The sequence below is a fragment of the Prionailurus bengalensis genome, chromosome F2 (assembly GCF_016509475.1).
Source record: "Prionailurus bengalensis isolate Pbe53 chromosome F2, Fcat_Pben_1.1_paternal_pri, whole genome shotgun sequence".
In the NCBI taxonomy this organism is placed as follows: domain Eukaryota; kingdom Metazoa; phylum Chordata; class Mammalia; order Carnivora; family Felidae; genus Prionailurus; species Prionailurus bengalensis.
In genome coordinates, this window is record NC_057353.1 from 40,890,751 (window position 1) to 40,905,412 (window position 14,662).

The 14,662-nt window shown below is 42.0% G+C and overlaps 1 protein-coding gene across 2 annotated transcripts in view; it reads right to left on the reverse strand.

Annotated features, from left to right (window-relative positions):
• Positions 1–8,002: 8,002 nt before the first annotated feature.
• CDH17 (cadherin 17) overlaps positions 8,003–14,662 on the reverse strand; it is a 61,601-nt gene continuing 54,941 nt past the window's right edge. Inside the window, exons 15-17 of one of the 2 annotated variants that reach the window (XM_043601383.1) lie at positions 11,329–11,445; positions 11,078–11,191; positions 8,003–8,902 (exon numbers count right to left, since the gene is read on the reverse strand). In XM_043601383.1, coding sequence (XP_043457318.1) covers positions 8,802–8,902; positions 11,078–11,191; positions 11,329–11,445 — 332 coding nt within the window. In that variant the 3' untranslated portion in view covers positions 8,003–8,801. Of the gene's footprint in view, positions 8,903–10,254; positions 11,192–11,328; positions 11,446–14,662 lie in introns of those variants that run through there. The other variant, XM_043601382.1, reaches the window with a different exon arrangement.

Consider the following 14,662-nt stretch of genomic DNA (forward strand, 5'->3'; position numbering starts at 1 on the left):
GGTTTCCCCCAAATTGTGCCCATTCCTAGGCTGAGAAGCCATGAGAATTCAGTCCCAATATTGTGTTCAGTCTCCCAAGGGAGCCCACAAAGCACTCCAGGGACAGAAGCCTGGACAACTGGCCATTGGGGTCTTAGCCCATGTTCCAACCAGTAGAAGGAGAGCCCAGGGGTTAAGGAAGGCTAGGATGATTCCCGATACTGAAAATGAAGGTACTTCAAACCTGCAGAAAGAGAAAACTATTTTTTGTCCTCCCACAGACTGGATTTTGCTCCTACCCCCTTCCACTGATTTTTCCTCCCTGGCCATTCCTAAGTCTCTGAATTCTGCCCATCCTGTTCAATGCACACATCAATCTTTGCATTCTTTGAGCAGTTGAGCAGCTAACTCTTTTCTGTGTCCTAGACATAGATCTTGGCTCCTCAATCATATTCTAAGCTAAGACACCATCCATCCAAAACTGGAGCACCTACTATATGCCAGGCATCATGCCCAGTGCTGGAACACAGCGGTGAACAAGGTCTCTGCCCTAAAGATGCAGACTAATAAAGGACACAATTATACACTATGAAAAGTGTGAGAGAGGAAATTAGCAGGTGTTATGATAGAAAATAATAGGCAGGACATCTCAGAGGAGGCAACCTGGACACCGAGACCTAAAACAAGAGCAAAGGTGAGCCACACAAAAAGGGAAGAGGTTATAGGACATTCCAGACAGAGGCACTGTAAAGGAACAGAAGTGGAAGGACTTTGGCCTCCTCAAGGAAGTGCAGATGGCCAGCGTGACTAAAGCGAGTAAGGCGGGAGGAAGCAGTTGCTGAGGCTGGAGGTGAGAAGGGCTGCAGCTGGACCCCAACATTACATTTATATTCATTCAACTTTGGTGCCCAGTCCATGCCTCCCTTCAGTGATCCCCTTAATGCCCAGCACAGACCTTTGCTCAGGGTAAACTTTCAGCAAATACTAGACAGCTGAAATGATTGAGAGGCTCCAGTCTTGCACCACCCCCACCCCCAGCACCCCCCACCCATCAGTCATTATCTGACCAACTTCAGAGTCAGGACTCGGGACAGCCGCTCCTCAATCCTTGTGTTTGATCACGTCCAGCTCTCATCCACGCTTTTCCCAGGAAATGGGGAGCTCAGTGGATGAGAATGACTTTGGTGAGCACATCTCATCACTGATCGGCTTTCTTTTTCTTTCAGCTTTATTGAGGTGTAATTGACAAATAAAATGGTAAGATAGTTAAAGTGTACAACGTGATGATTTGATATAAGTATGCATTATGAAGGGATTCCCCCATCAAGTTGATTAGCACATCCATCACCTCATGGATTTACCTATTTACTTGTTTATTTAGTGAGAATATTTCAGTTCTTCTCTCTTAGAAAATTTCAATTATACCATACAGCGTTATCAAACCAATTTGCTTCTCAGAGGTGGTCCAGCAGTGTAATGAAAGTCTGAGACTTGGGAGCCAGGCTTCTGGAGATTCTTACCCTGGTTCATTCTCCTCCAAGCTGTGCACTGTGGGGTAAATCAGTCCACCTCCTGAGCCTCAGATTCCTTTCCTGTAAAATGGGACTATTAAGAGTGCTTTCGCCTAGGGTTTCTGTGAGGATTAAAATGTATGATGCATGAAAAGCCCTTCACACAGAGCCTGGCACATCATGAGCTCTTAATCAATGATTCACTATTGGTGTTTTATTATTAGCATTAGCATTATCAACCATGGCCCTTAAAATACCCCAAATTTCCAATTCCACCCTTCCCTTTTCCATTTGGAGAAACCCTGGGATGCAGCTGGATGCCTCTTCCCCTGTGATGGCTTCTTAGACACTGCGGGAGGTGAAAAGCACTGACTCACTCCTCTCTCGGCCACTGCAGTGATCTGTGTGCTCTGCTTCGGTGACATTTGATACTCACCGCGGTGCGTGGCAATGGTCTGTCTCCCCTGTGTGACTGTGGAGTCCGTGAGAACAAAGGCAGTGACTTTGTGCAATAACTGTCGAATCAAGGTTCACATTTTTTCACATTTTAACATCTCTGAACTCGAGGATGCATCTTACGAACAATGGCATGGTGCAGTCAACTGACAGTTCTCTTTTCTTTCTTAGCATCATATGAAATAATAACGTGTCTTACAACAGATGGCATCTTACGTTAGATAAATATGATAGCTCTGGGGACCGGCTTCAGAGACACTGCTGGGGTCTCCTATTTGGTACGTGACCTTGAGTGAGTTACATATTTAACCTCTCTCTACTGCGGTTTCTGATCTGTGCACTAGACATAATAATTGTATCTCCCTCAGCCAGTAGCTGTAAGGCGCCACTGACTTAATATATTGTAAGGCATTTAGGATAGTGCCTGGCACACTTTAACGTTGTAGAATTATTGGCTACTGTTCTTTGTGTTCCTGGTGGCTAGGGTGGTAACTGGCCAGACTGGGGGCTTAATAAATACGTGACAAATAAGTGAAAGAGCAAAAGAACTCACTAACCTTGACAGCCATAGGAGAAGAGGCTCCGCTCTTCCTCTGAAGGCTCCTGCACCCAGCTGCTTGCTCCCACCTCCACCTCCGGGATCACACCCCCAGTCAGCCACCCAGACAATAGGGGTTCCAAGGACAGGTGGTTTCAGTCCAATATGGGCTCCGACAGATAGATAATCTTTGCTCCGGGGCTCAACATCAACCCCACCCAGACTCTCAGAGCTGGACCACACAGAGGCCTGAGATTCTTCCTATCCATCTTCCTTCCTTCCTTCTCTTCTTCAACAGCTATCGAACTTCTATGTGGTGTGGGACCCCCCCCTCCCCCGCCTTCTCCTGTTCCTCCCCTAAATCCCTCACAGACCTTTCCTCCCCTCAGTCTCTTCCTTGCCTAATTCCACCTTGGCCTCTGCTTCTCAGAGGGCCCCTCCTGAAGGACATAGTAATGCCTACCTGGACCCAAGCAGTGCTTCTGCATCTCCTGCCTCGTCAAGCATAATGTTGCCAGAGGAGAAGCAGCAGAGATAAGAGGATGTGGAACAGCCCAAGAAGAGCTCAAACCCACTGAAAACCCAGTGCCATTGGGCACAACTGTGTCAGGATTTCAGCAAGCATGCACAAAGCCATATTTGCTTACTGAGGAAAACCCCTTCTCCCTTGGAGGCCCCAGAAAGGCTGTCTGAAACCCCGCTGTAAAAGGCAAAACTAAGCAGGGAACCTGAGCCACGGTCTCTCCCCTCCTGCCCTGTGGTGGACCTGGAAACCTTGAGAACATTTCCTCGGTTCTTTGTGCCCTCCGCCAACCAGACCATGCCTCACTTGGGTTGTGTCTGAGCAGAGCCGCCAGAAATTCTGTCATTGGGATCTTTTCTTGGCCAGGAGCCAAAGAAGCCCCGTTTTATACTCTGTTACCAAGAATAGATTCTGTTTCCTCCCAATCCTGTGCTTAATTCAAGAGTAGCTAAAAATGCTAGGTCAACACACATGCTATTTTTATTCCCACCTCCCATGTGCACACCCTTCTCCGCTTCGAAACGGTAGCCTTTCAAATCCTGGAGTTACACATCAGCCCAGTTGTTGCCATGGAAAAAATGAAAATGACGCTTTCTCTCAATCAGATGGGCACTTGTTTCTATGGCCTGCCCCTTCCTCACCTGGCCTTCCTGTCTCACTGCCTCTCTCAGAACAAGGACCACATGAAAAAAGGAGGCTTTGGTTTCTGTCCAGAGAAACCAATGACTACTGGAGACAACTCATAGAGGCCTCAAGTTTGGCTTATGCTTTTGCCACCACCATTACCAGACCTGAATTCCAGGACAGCCCTTTACCCATTAGAAGTATCTACCATCTCAGGAGGCCTCCCTGCTGGAAAGGCCCAGATAGCTTACAAATGGCTAACACATAACACGTACTCAGGAAATCATTTTGAAATGCCAAATGGATCCTGTACCATGTTAGTATGTAAAAATGGAAAACCAATAAAATGGAAGGTAACTGTTTGTATTTTTAAAAAAATGTTCTTTGTGTTTTGCATGGTTGATAATATTTCTTTAAATAGCCAACTCTCTTTGCACCTGGGTGGCTCAGTCGGTTTAAGCATCCGACTTCGGCTCAGGTCATGATCTCATGGTTTGTGAGTTCGAGCCCTGCATCGGCCTCTGTACTGATGGCTCAGAGCCTGGAGCCTGCTTTGGATTCTGTATGTCCCCCCTCTCTCTCTCTCTGCCCCTCCCCTGCTTGTGCTCTCTCTCTCTCTTACACCCTCTCTCAAAAATAAACAAAAGCATTTCATAAATAAATAAATAGCCAACTCTCCAAGCACAGACACGGGAGGGTGACTTTACACAGATGCACATTTTTAGAGTAATTTTTGAGAGACTTATCTACGGTGAAAAGCTAGTCATTGACGCTCCCTCTCCAGCTGCAAAGGCTTCTTTCTTCTCAGCTTCTAGGTTGGAGTTCATAGGCTCCCAGGCGGTGGCAAAGTGACTTGAGCCTGGACGCACCAGGCTGCTCTTAGTTGAAGGATCTCTGTGGGCCAAGGAATGGCTCTCCTGCCAGCACCCACCCCACCCCAACCCCCCTTCCCTGAGCTCTGGGTCAGGGACGTGTTTGCACCTGGAAGGGGTCTGGGCAGGGCTGGTTAGGATTAAAGGTGCCCAGAAATTTGAGAGGACTGGGGAGCCAAGGTTCTGAAGAAGCATGCTGATTCAGACCCTAAAAAGGATCACATTCCACCCCACCTAGGTGCTGACTATGCCCTCCAGGGATCGTCTGGAGGAAGAGTTCTCAGTTGGGGATACACATTAGATTCATGCCGGAGAGATTTTGTTTTTAATGCTAAAGGCACGGCCCTCTGCCCAGAGATGCTAATTCATTTGGAGAAGAGGCCCTGGGAATGAGTGTTTTTGAAAAACTCCCCCAGGTGATTTGAACATGCAGCCACCGAGAACCCCTGTGGTAAACAGCTGGTCACCCACCACCTGACCACACTTCTTGGGCCTCGGTCAGAACGAGACAGGCTTTTGTGAAGAGAAATTTAGGAGCAATGACAGCATGTGTGGTGTCTGGGGAACAAACATATCCATTGTATGGACATCTTCACATGTGTGTAAAATGTATATTTAAGTGTATACAATGTGTGTGATACATATGGATGCAGGCAAAACCAAAAATAGCCTTAGTCTTGAGAGAGTTTCCTCATGAGACAACTTTTAGGTTTTGAATTCTATTTTTTTTCCTGCTACTATTTTAAAACATTGATATTATGGACAAACATGGTAGGATTCCATTTATATGAGGTACAAAGAATAATCAAATTCGGACACAGGAAGTTAGAATAGTGGTTCTCAGAGGCTTGGGGAAGGAAGGGGATGGGGAATTACTGTTTAATGGGTAGAATTTCATTTGGGAAGATGAAAGTGTTCTAGAGATGGATGTTGGTGATGGTTGCACAACCATATGTATTCACTTAATGCAAATGAATTGTATACCTAAAAGTAGTTAAATTGGAGGTGCCTGGGTGGCTCAGTCAGTTAAATGGCTCTTGATTTTGGCTCAGGTCTTGATCTCATTGTTCACGAGTTCGAGCCCTGCATTGGACTCTGTGCTGATAGCACAGGACCCTGCGTGGGATTGTCTTTCTCTCTCTCTGAAAATAAATTTTAGAAACTAGATAAACTGATTTTTTCAGTTGAGTTACAAGATGTTGTATCATTTTGGATAACTTTTAGGGTTCCGAGTTTAACAAGCTCCCATGATGCATATAGCATTGCACCGAATCTTGGAAATAAATCGGTTCCTTCTTCCCTTAGATACTTCAGAGGTAATCTCCGCTTCCTGCCTGTGGGTTCTTTAGACTAGGGACCAATACCCAGAGATCTCCACTCTAAATGTATTGCTCCCCAGAAGCCTTTGAGACTTTCAACAGAGCTGCTCACAAAAGTTGTCACCTATTCCTCCCACCTCCACCACCAAGACCCTCATCTCACAGCTATTCGTAACCATCCAGAAATTCTCAGGGGCTTTTTAATTCATAGGCCTCATGAACCACCACAGCCAGCTCTGAGGATGTTTGAATGGATCATCAGGGTTTGTATGTAGGGAAAGAAGGGCGGTAAAGTGGGACTTCAGATGTCTTTGAGCATAGGGTAAGTGAACACAAAGAACGAATTAGTTCCAATTTTGTCAAATGAATGGCACTTAAATGACAATAGCATAAGTGGCCAAAATGAATCAGCTCTTCCATTTATGCATACTTCAAAAAACTATGGAGGAGCCACGATGAGCCAAGACTTGTCACAGTGGCATTGCAAGGACTCTGAGAAGTCCCCGACCAGTTGCAGAGATTGAATGGGCTCTAATTGTAGAACATGAGAAGGGCCATAAGCAAGGTTCAAATACCACCCTTTTTCTTGCAAGGGCCAGAAATACATCAAGGCTTAAGTTAAAAAGGATATACTGGCTCACAGGATAGAGAAGTCCAAGGCAAGTTTGCTTTCAAACAAAGCTGGATGCTCGTCCTCAACATCTTTTGAATTTCTCCTCTTATCTCTTAACTCTCTATAGTCTTTGTTCAGGGACAAGCTCACTGTAGTGGTGATCAGAATGCTCTAAGCTAACTTCCTACACGATTAGCAAATTCCACTTGAAGAGAGCTATTTTCTAAGAGTGCCAACTAGAATTCTAGAAGTCTTAGTGAGATAAAGTACCTATCTCTAAAACTGGAAGGATGAGGAAACACAGGGGGTTGGCTCTACCCAAACTACATAGATGAGGTGAGGGGTGGAGGAAATGTTTCCCAGTGGAAATAGAGCTACCCTAACCAGAAGAGGGGATGGAACCTGGCCGAACAATTCTTCTCACCACACTGTGGAAGTTTAGATGAGGTAATAGGCCTGATCTCCTGGAGGAAATCAGAGAAGGCTTCTCAAAGGGACCAGTATTTAAATCGATCTTAAAGACCTTAAAAATGGGTAGGATCTGGTCATGGAAGGAAGAAAAGGTTGAAAGAAAGAGCCCACCATGGTAAACAAACAAACAAACAGAACAGCAAGAAAAGTATGAATACTAATCAATGATTTTAGATGAGAAGATTCTGTGTGATCAGTCTATTATTAGGTGGTACAAGTTGGTCCAGAGAGAACAACACTGAATTGAGGCAGGTTAGATCCCTGAACCCAATTCAGAAAACTGCCTTGGACGGTTTTGGTCTTTCAACAATGATAATAGGATTTCTTGAAAATGAGCAGGGCAAGAAATGATGCAATTTTACGTGACCTAAATGTCACATCATAGTCACTCTTGATCAAAACATACAATATACCTATAGAAGTTGCTGAGGAAGACTATTCTTTAGGTTGGGGTATAATTTGTGAAGTAAATTTTCTTTTGGCACTCTTGGATTTTTGTTTTGCCTTCTAATGTACAGTGAGACAAGGGAGAACTTTACCCATTACAAGACTTTCAATGAGCCTCATGTCAAAAAAACAGGTAAGAGTTTGAAGTACAAGATACTAAATAAGAAAGCAAAATGAGGTCTTAGGGTTTGGATATTTTCTTTTGTTTTACTTTTTTGCCCATAAAAAATATAATAGAAGTCCACAAAAAGGATTATTTAGGAAAAACAGAACTCCATGGCCTGCTTCAGCTGCCATTCTAAGAGCACCTTTTCAGATACAAGTTCTCTTCCAAAAAATTCTTGGAAATTCTGAGAGGTTTTGTAATATTGAATGCTTTCAAGGCTCAAAGCCTGAGCAAGACAATATCATCAGACCTAAAAATGCTTCCAAATGTCTAAGGTTCTCTTATTTAAAATTTTAAAATCCCAACTATATCTGTCTTGAACCCAATCCATGGTCCTGAAAGCAGTGAATTTTTATTTCATTGGACACTCCTCCTTACGGACCCACTCTACATGGGAGGCAGTTCTGATAAACCGTAAGTAACCATGGCTCTCCAGGTGTTCCCTCAACAAATGCAAAGAACTGGCAAGTAGAGCCAAAGAGCTCAAGAAACAAAACCATAGCCAACATTTATTCTTGGTTCTTGTCACTACGTCTTTCGTGCGTTCATATTTTCTTTTACCGTTAAATATACAGTAACCAAAACTATTAATATACACATAAAGAAAACACGTGCAGCATGTAAGCATGCTAGGTAGTAAGTAAGTCTAGTCAGTGGTTGGTTTCTGCACCAAGATTGATGAAAGGGGCCTGTGTGGCTTGTGCCATTCCCAAGTGGACGAACCTCAAACGAAGAGCACTATGAGCCACGGTGAGCCAAAGAAGGCTACTAACACAAGAGAGTGTCGGTTCACACCAAGGGACGGCGCTCCTATTTTATTTTTTTCCTGAGATTTCCCTTTGTCCTGGTCTCCAACAAATGTCTTAAAATTGGTACAATACCAAATGAGACATGAGGAAGGAGACATAGGATAGAAGTGGAGAAAGTATGAGTGGAATCCAGGAAGTTCTGTGGTGGAGGACTGATAAATCTCGATAAGGAGAAAGTGAACAGAAGAGTTCATCAGTCCATCTTTCCCTAAAGGGAAAAAACACATACATTTTTGGCTTTGGATAAATAGCGAAGGCTTTTGCAGAGGGGAAAGTGTCATGGGAAAATGGAAAATATCTCTAATGTCTATAGCACATGAAATATCAAAGAGTAATAAAATATTAAAGGGCAAGAGGGTATATCTGTAAAAAATTACAGAGCACATGTTGGACAAAAAGTAAAATTATGAGATTAAATGGTTGTGTTACGGAAATAGCACTTGGTACATAAACTCAAACATTCCTGTTCAGATTCAGTTTCTCAGAGGTTGGGCTTCAGATGCCTGAGCACTTTCGACAGTATCTTTGCCTTCATTCTTCTTTATTCGGATAAACACAACTGCTAAAATTATACCTAAAAGAGAAAATTCAAGGTCAAAGAGATGGAATCTTAAAATGTACTATCACATTTGTTTATGAAGTAATACCCTGGTAGGAAAAAGTGACTCATGTAACTTCATTTCTTTTCGTGGGTCAACAAAGTTTTGTTGTCCTGGTGAATAAGGGATTCTAGGCATTGGCTTTCTTGGGTTCATAAGCTTATCATTTATCTTGTTCGGTAAGTACGTATCAACTCCCAAAGCGTATCTCTGCTGGTGGCTATTGCTGGGTCTTTACCAAGAAATATAGGACCTAATGTATGTGGATGACTAAGTGCACGAGCATCTGGCAGACTTCCTGAACTTTGGACGTACTCAGTGAACGTTGATTCCAGTCCTTCATCCTCTTCTCTAGAGGAAATAGTTCAGTGAGAACAACCAGAAAGCTGTTCTCTGACCTGTTCACCTACCTAAAGCTCGGGTGTGTCCACGCCAGTTATCACATTTTCTTTGGTGCCTTCCTCATAGCTCCAGCTTGAGTAGACTCCCTAATCTTTCTGGTTTCTCCTATCTCTGAACACCTACAAAATTACATTGTGCGTTTTAGCAGTCAAGGTGTACTATAAACCAGAGACCAATATGGAAAAGGGGAGTTGTTTGAAGGAAATTAACCTGCAGTGAATTTATAGGAGGAATCGTGGCAGAAAAGACTGGATACTCAGAGACCCATTAAGAATATTGCACTAATTCCAGGGTATCTGGGTGGCTCACTCAGTTAAGCATCCGGTCATACTCAGGTCATGATCTCATGATTCGCGGTTTCAAGCCCTGCATCGAGCTGTCAGTGCAGAGCCTGCTTTAGATTCCCTGTCCCCCCCCCTCTCTGCCCCTCCCCTGCTTTTGCTCTCTCTATCAAAAAGAAAAAAATAAACATTAAAAAAAAAAAGAATCTTGCACTAATTCAAACCCTACTTTGAAAAAAGTAAGGGCATGAAACTGTAAGATCCTATTACTTCTATCTCCAGATATCCCCAGACTTACCCAGTCTAACTTGTGGCAAAATTATGGCTTTACATGGTCATCTGAGAAACTGTTATTTGGTGCATAAACTCAAAAAATCCTTTCAAGATGGGAGGGAGGATAGAATAAAAAAAGGCATCGAAGTAGAAGGAAGCTTAAGTGAGTGACAACTCAAAATTTTAGCTCAATTAGTATGAAAGGGGATGCACCAACCTGTGATCAGGGGGAAAAGATGATCCCCATGCATATGTTAGGATGAGTAATGACTATGTCACAAAGGCCCTTCCATGTCATGATAATGAGGAATCTGGATGGAATGGTATAAGGAAATGAGGTCCCTTTTAGAGCTGCGAATCAGAGTCTAATGTGGTAGACTGGATAGCAGAGAAAAGACCAAATGCTAAGAGAACGAGTAAGAATTCTTAGAATAATCCCAGCCTTCCTTTTCAAAGAGAAAGGATGTGAAATGGTATAAACCCCTTCAGTCAAGTGGATATGACTTGGTGAAGTATCTATTTCTACTATTTAACTTATGGTGAGGACAACAATTGAAAGAGGACCTCTTTGAGCACTGAGCGTTTCACAAAAAAAGAAGACGGCTAGAAGTGGGGACCCTGCTGTTTAGCCTGGCCAGGGCCAAAGCAGAATAAGGCCCATGATAAGTTCGACTTGTTCTGGGGTAACAAAGAATTAGTCTACCATCATGAAAATACTCAAAGGGAAGTTCTGCAACATTTTGGGTATGTAAGCGTCTCCACCGGAAGGCTAATTCTACCTGTTCCAACAACGGTAGACTGGCCTGTAAGCTCTGTGAGGGTAGGATCCGTGTATATCTTGCCCATCACCTATCCCCCACATCAAGCACCGTGCCTGCCTCATAGCAGGGGCACAGCTACTGCATCTCTCTCTCCTGTATCACAAAAGCTTGGACACTAGGCACAAAACATAACAATTTATGCTTTAAAGCCTCTTGTGTGATATTTCCCAACTAACCAATGATAGGTAATGGGTGGTATTAAGGCAGCAGATCTCAACTAGGAGAGTCTGATGGTTTGCTGGTAATGCATATTCCTGGCTGTTTGCCTAGAACGTCAGTAAGCAGCCAGCAGACCAGCCCCAAAGACAGACCCTGAGGTGAAGGTCTCTAAGGCCCAGAACAGGAATCCTTGAATCTGAGAAATTATACTCACCAATAACCAAAAATGTGGTCAGGAGTATACCAACTGCCATGCCCACAGTGGGCATCCCAGGCTGGTGACCTGCTGGCTGAAAACAATGTCCTTCCACACACGTGCAGAAAGTAACTACAACGCAAAACAGTATTTGGTAAAATATATTTTCAAGCAAAAAGTTTGCAAAATCCTATATCAAAGACAGGAATTCTCTCAAACTACCCATGGTGACAGACATTATCCCAAGTTGCCTGTGGCAAAGTACCTACCTGGTAAAGAGACTACCCCTTCCAGCGGTGGCCGGCCACCATCATTGATGCGGATTGGGACACTGTAAAGTCCCTCTTCAAAGTTCGTGTGCTTGGTAGAAAGTTTGGCATGAGTTCCTGTCAGAATAGGGGGAAAAAATGAATGACATAAAAACACAACCTCATACCCATGTATCAACAGGAATAAAGCTCACCTTTGCAATATAATACTAAGGTTGGCCAGGAAATCATTCGATATAAGTATGAGTTAAATTACCCAAAGTATCACCACTCAACATTGCCTTCCATAACGTCAAACAGGATGCCAAAGCACCCTTTAATTTCTCAATTTATGATTGCTCTGTAGAATAAATACTACTAACTATCATAGCTCTGTAGCTATGTTTTATAACATTAGACTGAATGAAACACTGAATTAGAAAAAGAAAAAATATTTGAAGACGTAACTGCTAAATGATTTTCCAAATTAGGTAAAAACTCTAAGTCCTCAGATCCAAGAAGATTAGTAAATCCCAGGAAAAAGAAAAACAAACAAAGTGACACTAAGGCACATAATTATCAAATTGCTTAAAACTAGTGAGAAAGATCATCCTGTGCATGCGTGTGTGTGTGTGTGTGTGTGTGTGTGTGTGTGTGAAAAAGAAAATCTTAAAAGCATCCAGAGGAAAAAGGACAAATTATATTTAAGGGAACAAAGAAGAAACGGTGCAATCCAGGACACCAGGGGAAAAACATCCTCAAAGTACTGAGAGACAGAAGTCTCAATAAATTTAAAAGTATTTTAGCCAATTGTCCCCTGGTTGCTAAGCAATTAAGTTAGAAATCCATAATCAAAGATGTGGGAAATCCCCATATATTTGGGAACTATATAACACACTTCTAAGCAAGCCATGGGTCACAGAAGAAATCTAAAGGGAAATTAGGAAGTATTTGGAATGGAATGAAAATGGAAACACAACACGTCAAACTTTGTGGGCTACAGCTAACATGACACTAAGACATAAAATTATTGCACCAAATGCCCACAATAACAAAGAAAAACTTTCCAAATTAATTGCCTCAGCTTCCACCTTAATAAAAATAAAACAAGAAGAAAAAATTAAATTCAACATAAGAAGAATAAAAGAAATAATAAAAATCTGAGCATTGAAATACAAAACAAAAATGCAGGAAAAAAATCTATGAAATCAAAAGCTGGTTCTTTGAGAATATCAGTAAAATTAATGACCTCTAGCCAGATCGATCAGGAAAAAAAAAAGAGACAACCTTCCAATATCAGAATGAGGTGACGATATCACTACAGAGTCTGTAGATTTTAGGAGAATAATAAAACCATATGACAAATAACTTTGTGCCAATAAATTAGACAAATCAAATGAAACAGACAAATCATTTAAAAGATGCAAATTAATAAGTTCAACCAAGAAAAAATCTATAATTTAAATAGCCCTGTATCTATTAATGAAATTGAATTTTTTAAGCTTATTTATTTTGAGGGAGAGAGAGCATGAGCAGGGAAGCGGCAGAGAGAGAGGAAGAGAGAGAGAGAATCCCAAGCAGGCTCCATGCTATCAGCTCTCAACCCAACGTGGGGCTCGATCTCAGGAACCATGAGATCATGACCTGAGCTGAAATAAAGAGTTGGTCACTTAACTGACTGAGCCACTCAGGTGCCCCAAGAAGTTGAATTTTTACTTAAAACTTTTTATAAAGACAACTCTGGGTCCAAATGGCTTCATAGTAGATTCTACCAAACATTAAGAGAGAAATAAAAAACAATTTTACACAAACTCTTCCAGATAATTGAAGAAGTAGAATATTTCATAACTCATTCGATGAAGCAGCATTACTCTGACATCAAAACCTGACAAAGACATTACACGGGAAGAAAGATATAGACCAATATCCCTCATGAATACAGATGGAGAAATCCTTAAAATTTTTGCAAATCAAATCCAGCAATACATAAAAATGCTAATATTTCACCACCAAGTAAGCATTATACCAGGAAGAGATTGGTTTAAGATCTAGGAGTTGATTCCAAAAGCTGATTGACACAATTCACCAAATCAATAGACCAAAAAAATCAACCATACAATCATCTCAATAGATGCAAAAGAAGTACATGAAAATTTTAGCGTCCATTCCTAGTTAAAAAAAACAAAAACAAAAAACAAAACAAAACAAAAAACCTCTGTGCAAGTTAGGAACAGAAGATAAACTCCTTGATCTGATACACAAAAACTATAGCAAACTTTATACTTAATGGTCAAAGCCTAAGTGCTTTCTCCCAAGATCAGTTTATTTCTACTCTCACTACTTTGATTCAACATTCTACTGATGGTTTTAGCCAGTAATAAAAAAATAAAGAAATAAAAGTCATCTAGTTTGGAAAGGAAATTAAAATGCTATTATTTGCAGACAATATGATTGTCCATGTAGAAACTCTTTGGAGGGGCACCTGGGTGGCTCAGTCAGTTAAGCTCAACTTCAACTCAGGTCATGATCTCATGGTTAGTGAGTTCGAGCCCCGTGTCGGGCTCTGTGCTGACAGCTCAGAGCCTGGAGCCTGCTTTGGATTCTGTGTCTCCCTGTCTCTCGGCCCCTCCCCTGCTCATGCTCTGTCTCTCTCTGTCTCTCAATAATAAATAAATGTTAAAAAAAAAAAACTTAAAAAAAAAACACTTACAAAATGCAAACGCAAGTCATAACCCATGAGAAAATATTTGCAAACATATATCTGACAAAGAACTAATACCTCGATTATAGAAAGAATGCTAGAAGTCAACAATAGAAGGCCAACAGCCACATTTTTCAAATGGGCACAAAATTTGCCCAGCCCCTCCACATGGGTGGCAAATAAACACATGAAAAGATGCTCAACACCATTAGTCTTTAGGGAAACTTACATTAAAACCATAATGAAATGCTACTGCACTCCCACTAAAATGCCTACAGTTAAAAAAACCAAGCAGAGCAAGTATTGGGAGGAATGTTGAGCAACCAGAACCCTCACAGACTGCTGCCGATGTAGAACGTTACAAACTGGAAAGCAATTTGCCATTTTCTGAAAACTTTAACCATACAGCTACCATATGACCCAGCCATTCACTTCTAGGTATTTAACCAAGAAAAATAAAAGCATATGCTCCTACAGAATTCTTGGTCACAATGCTCATAGCAGCTTTATTTGTAACAGCGAAGACTGGAAGCAAACCAAGTGACAGTCAAGAAGTGAATGGCTAACAAACTGTGAGAGCGTCTTACCATGGAATGCTACTCCATAATCGAAAGGAATGGGTATTGATACACAGAACGACATGGAGAAATTCCA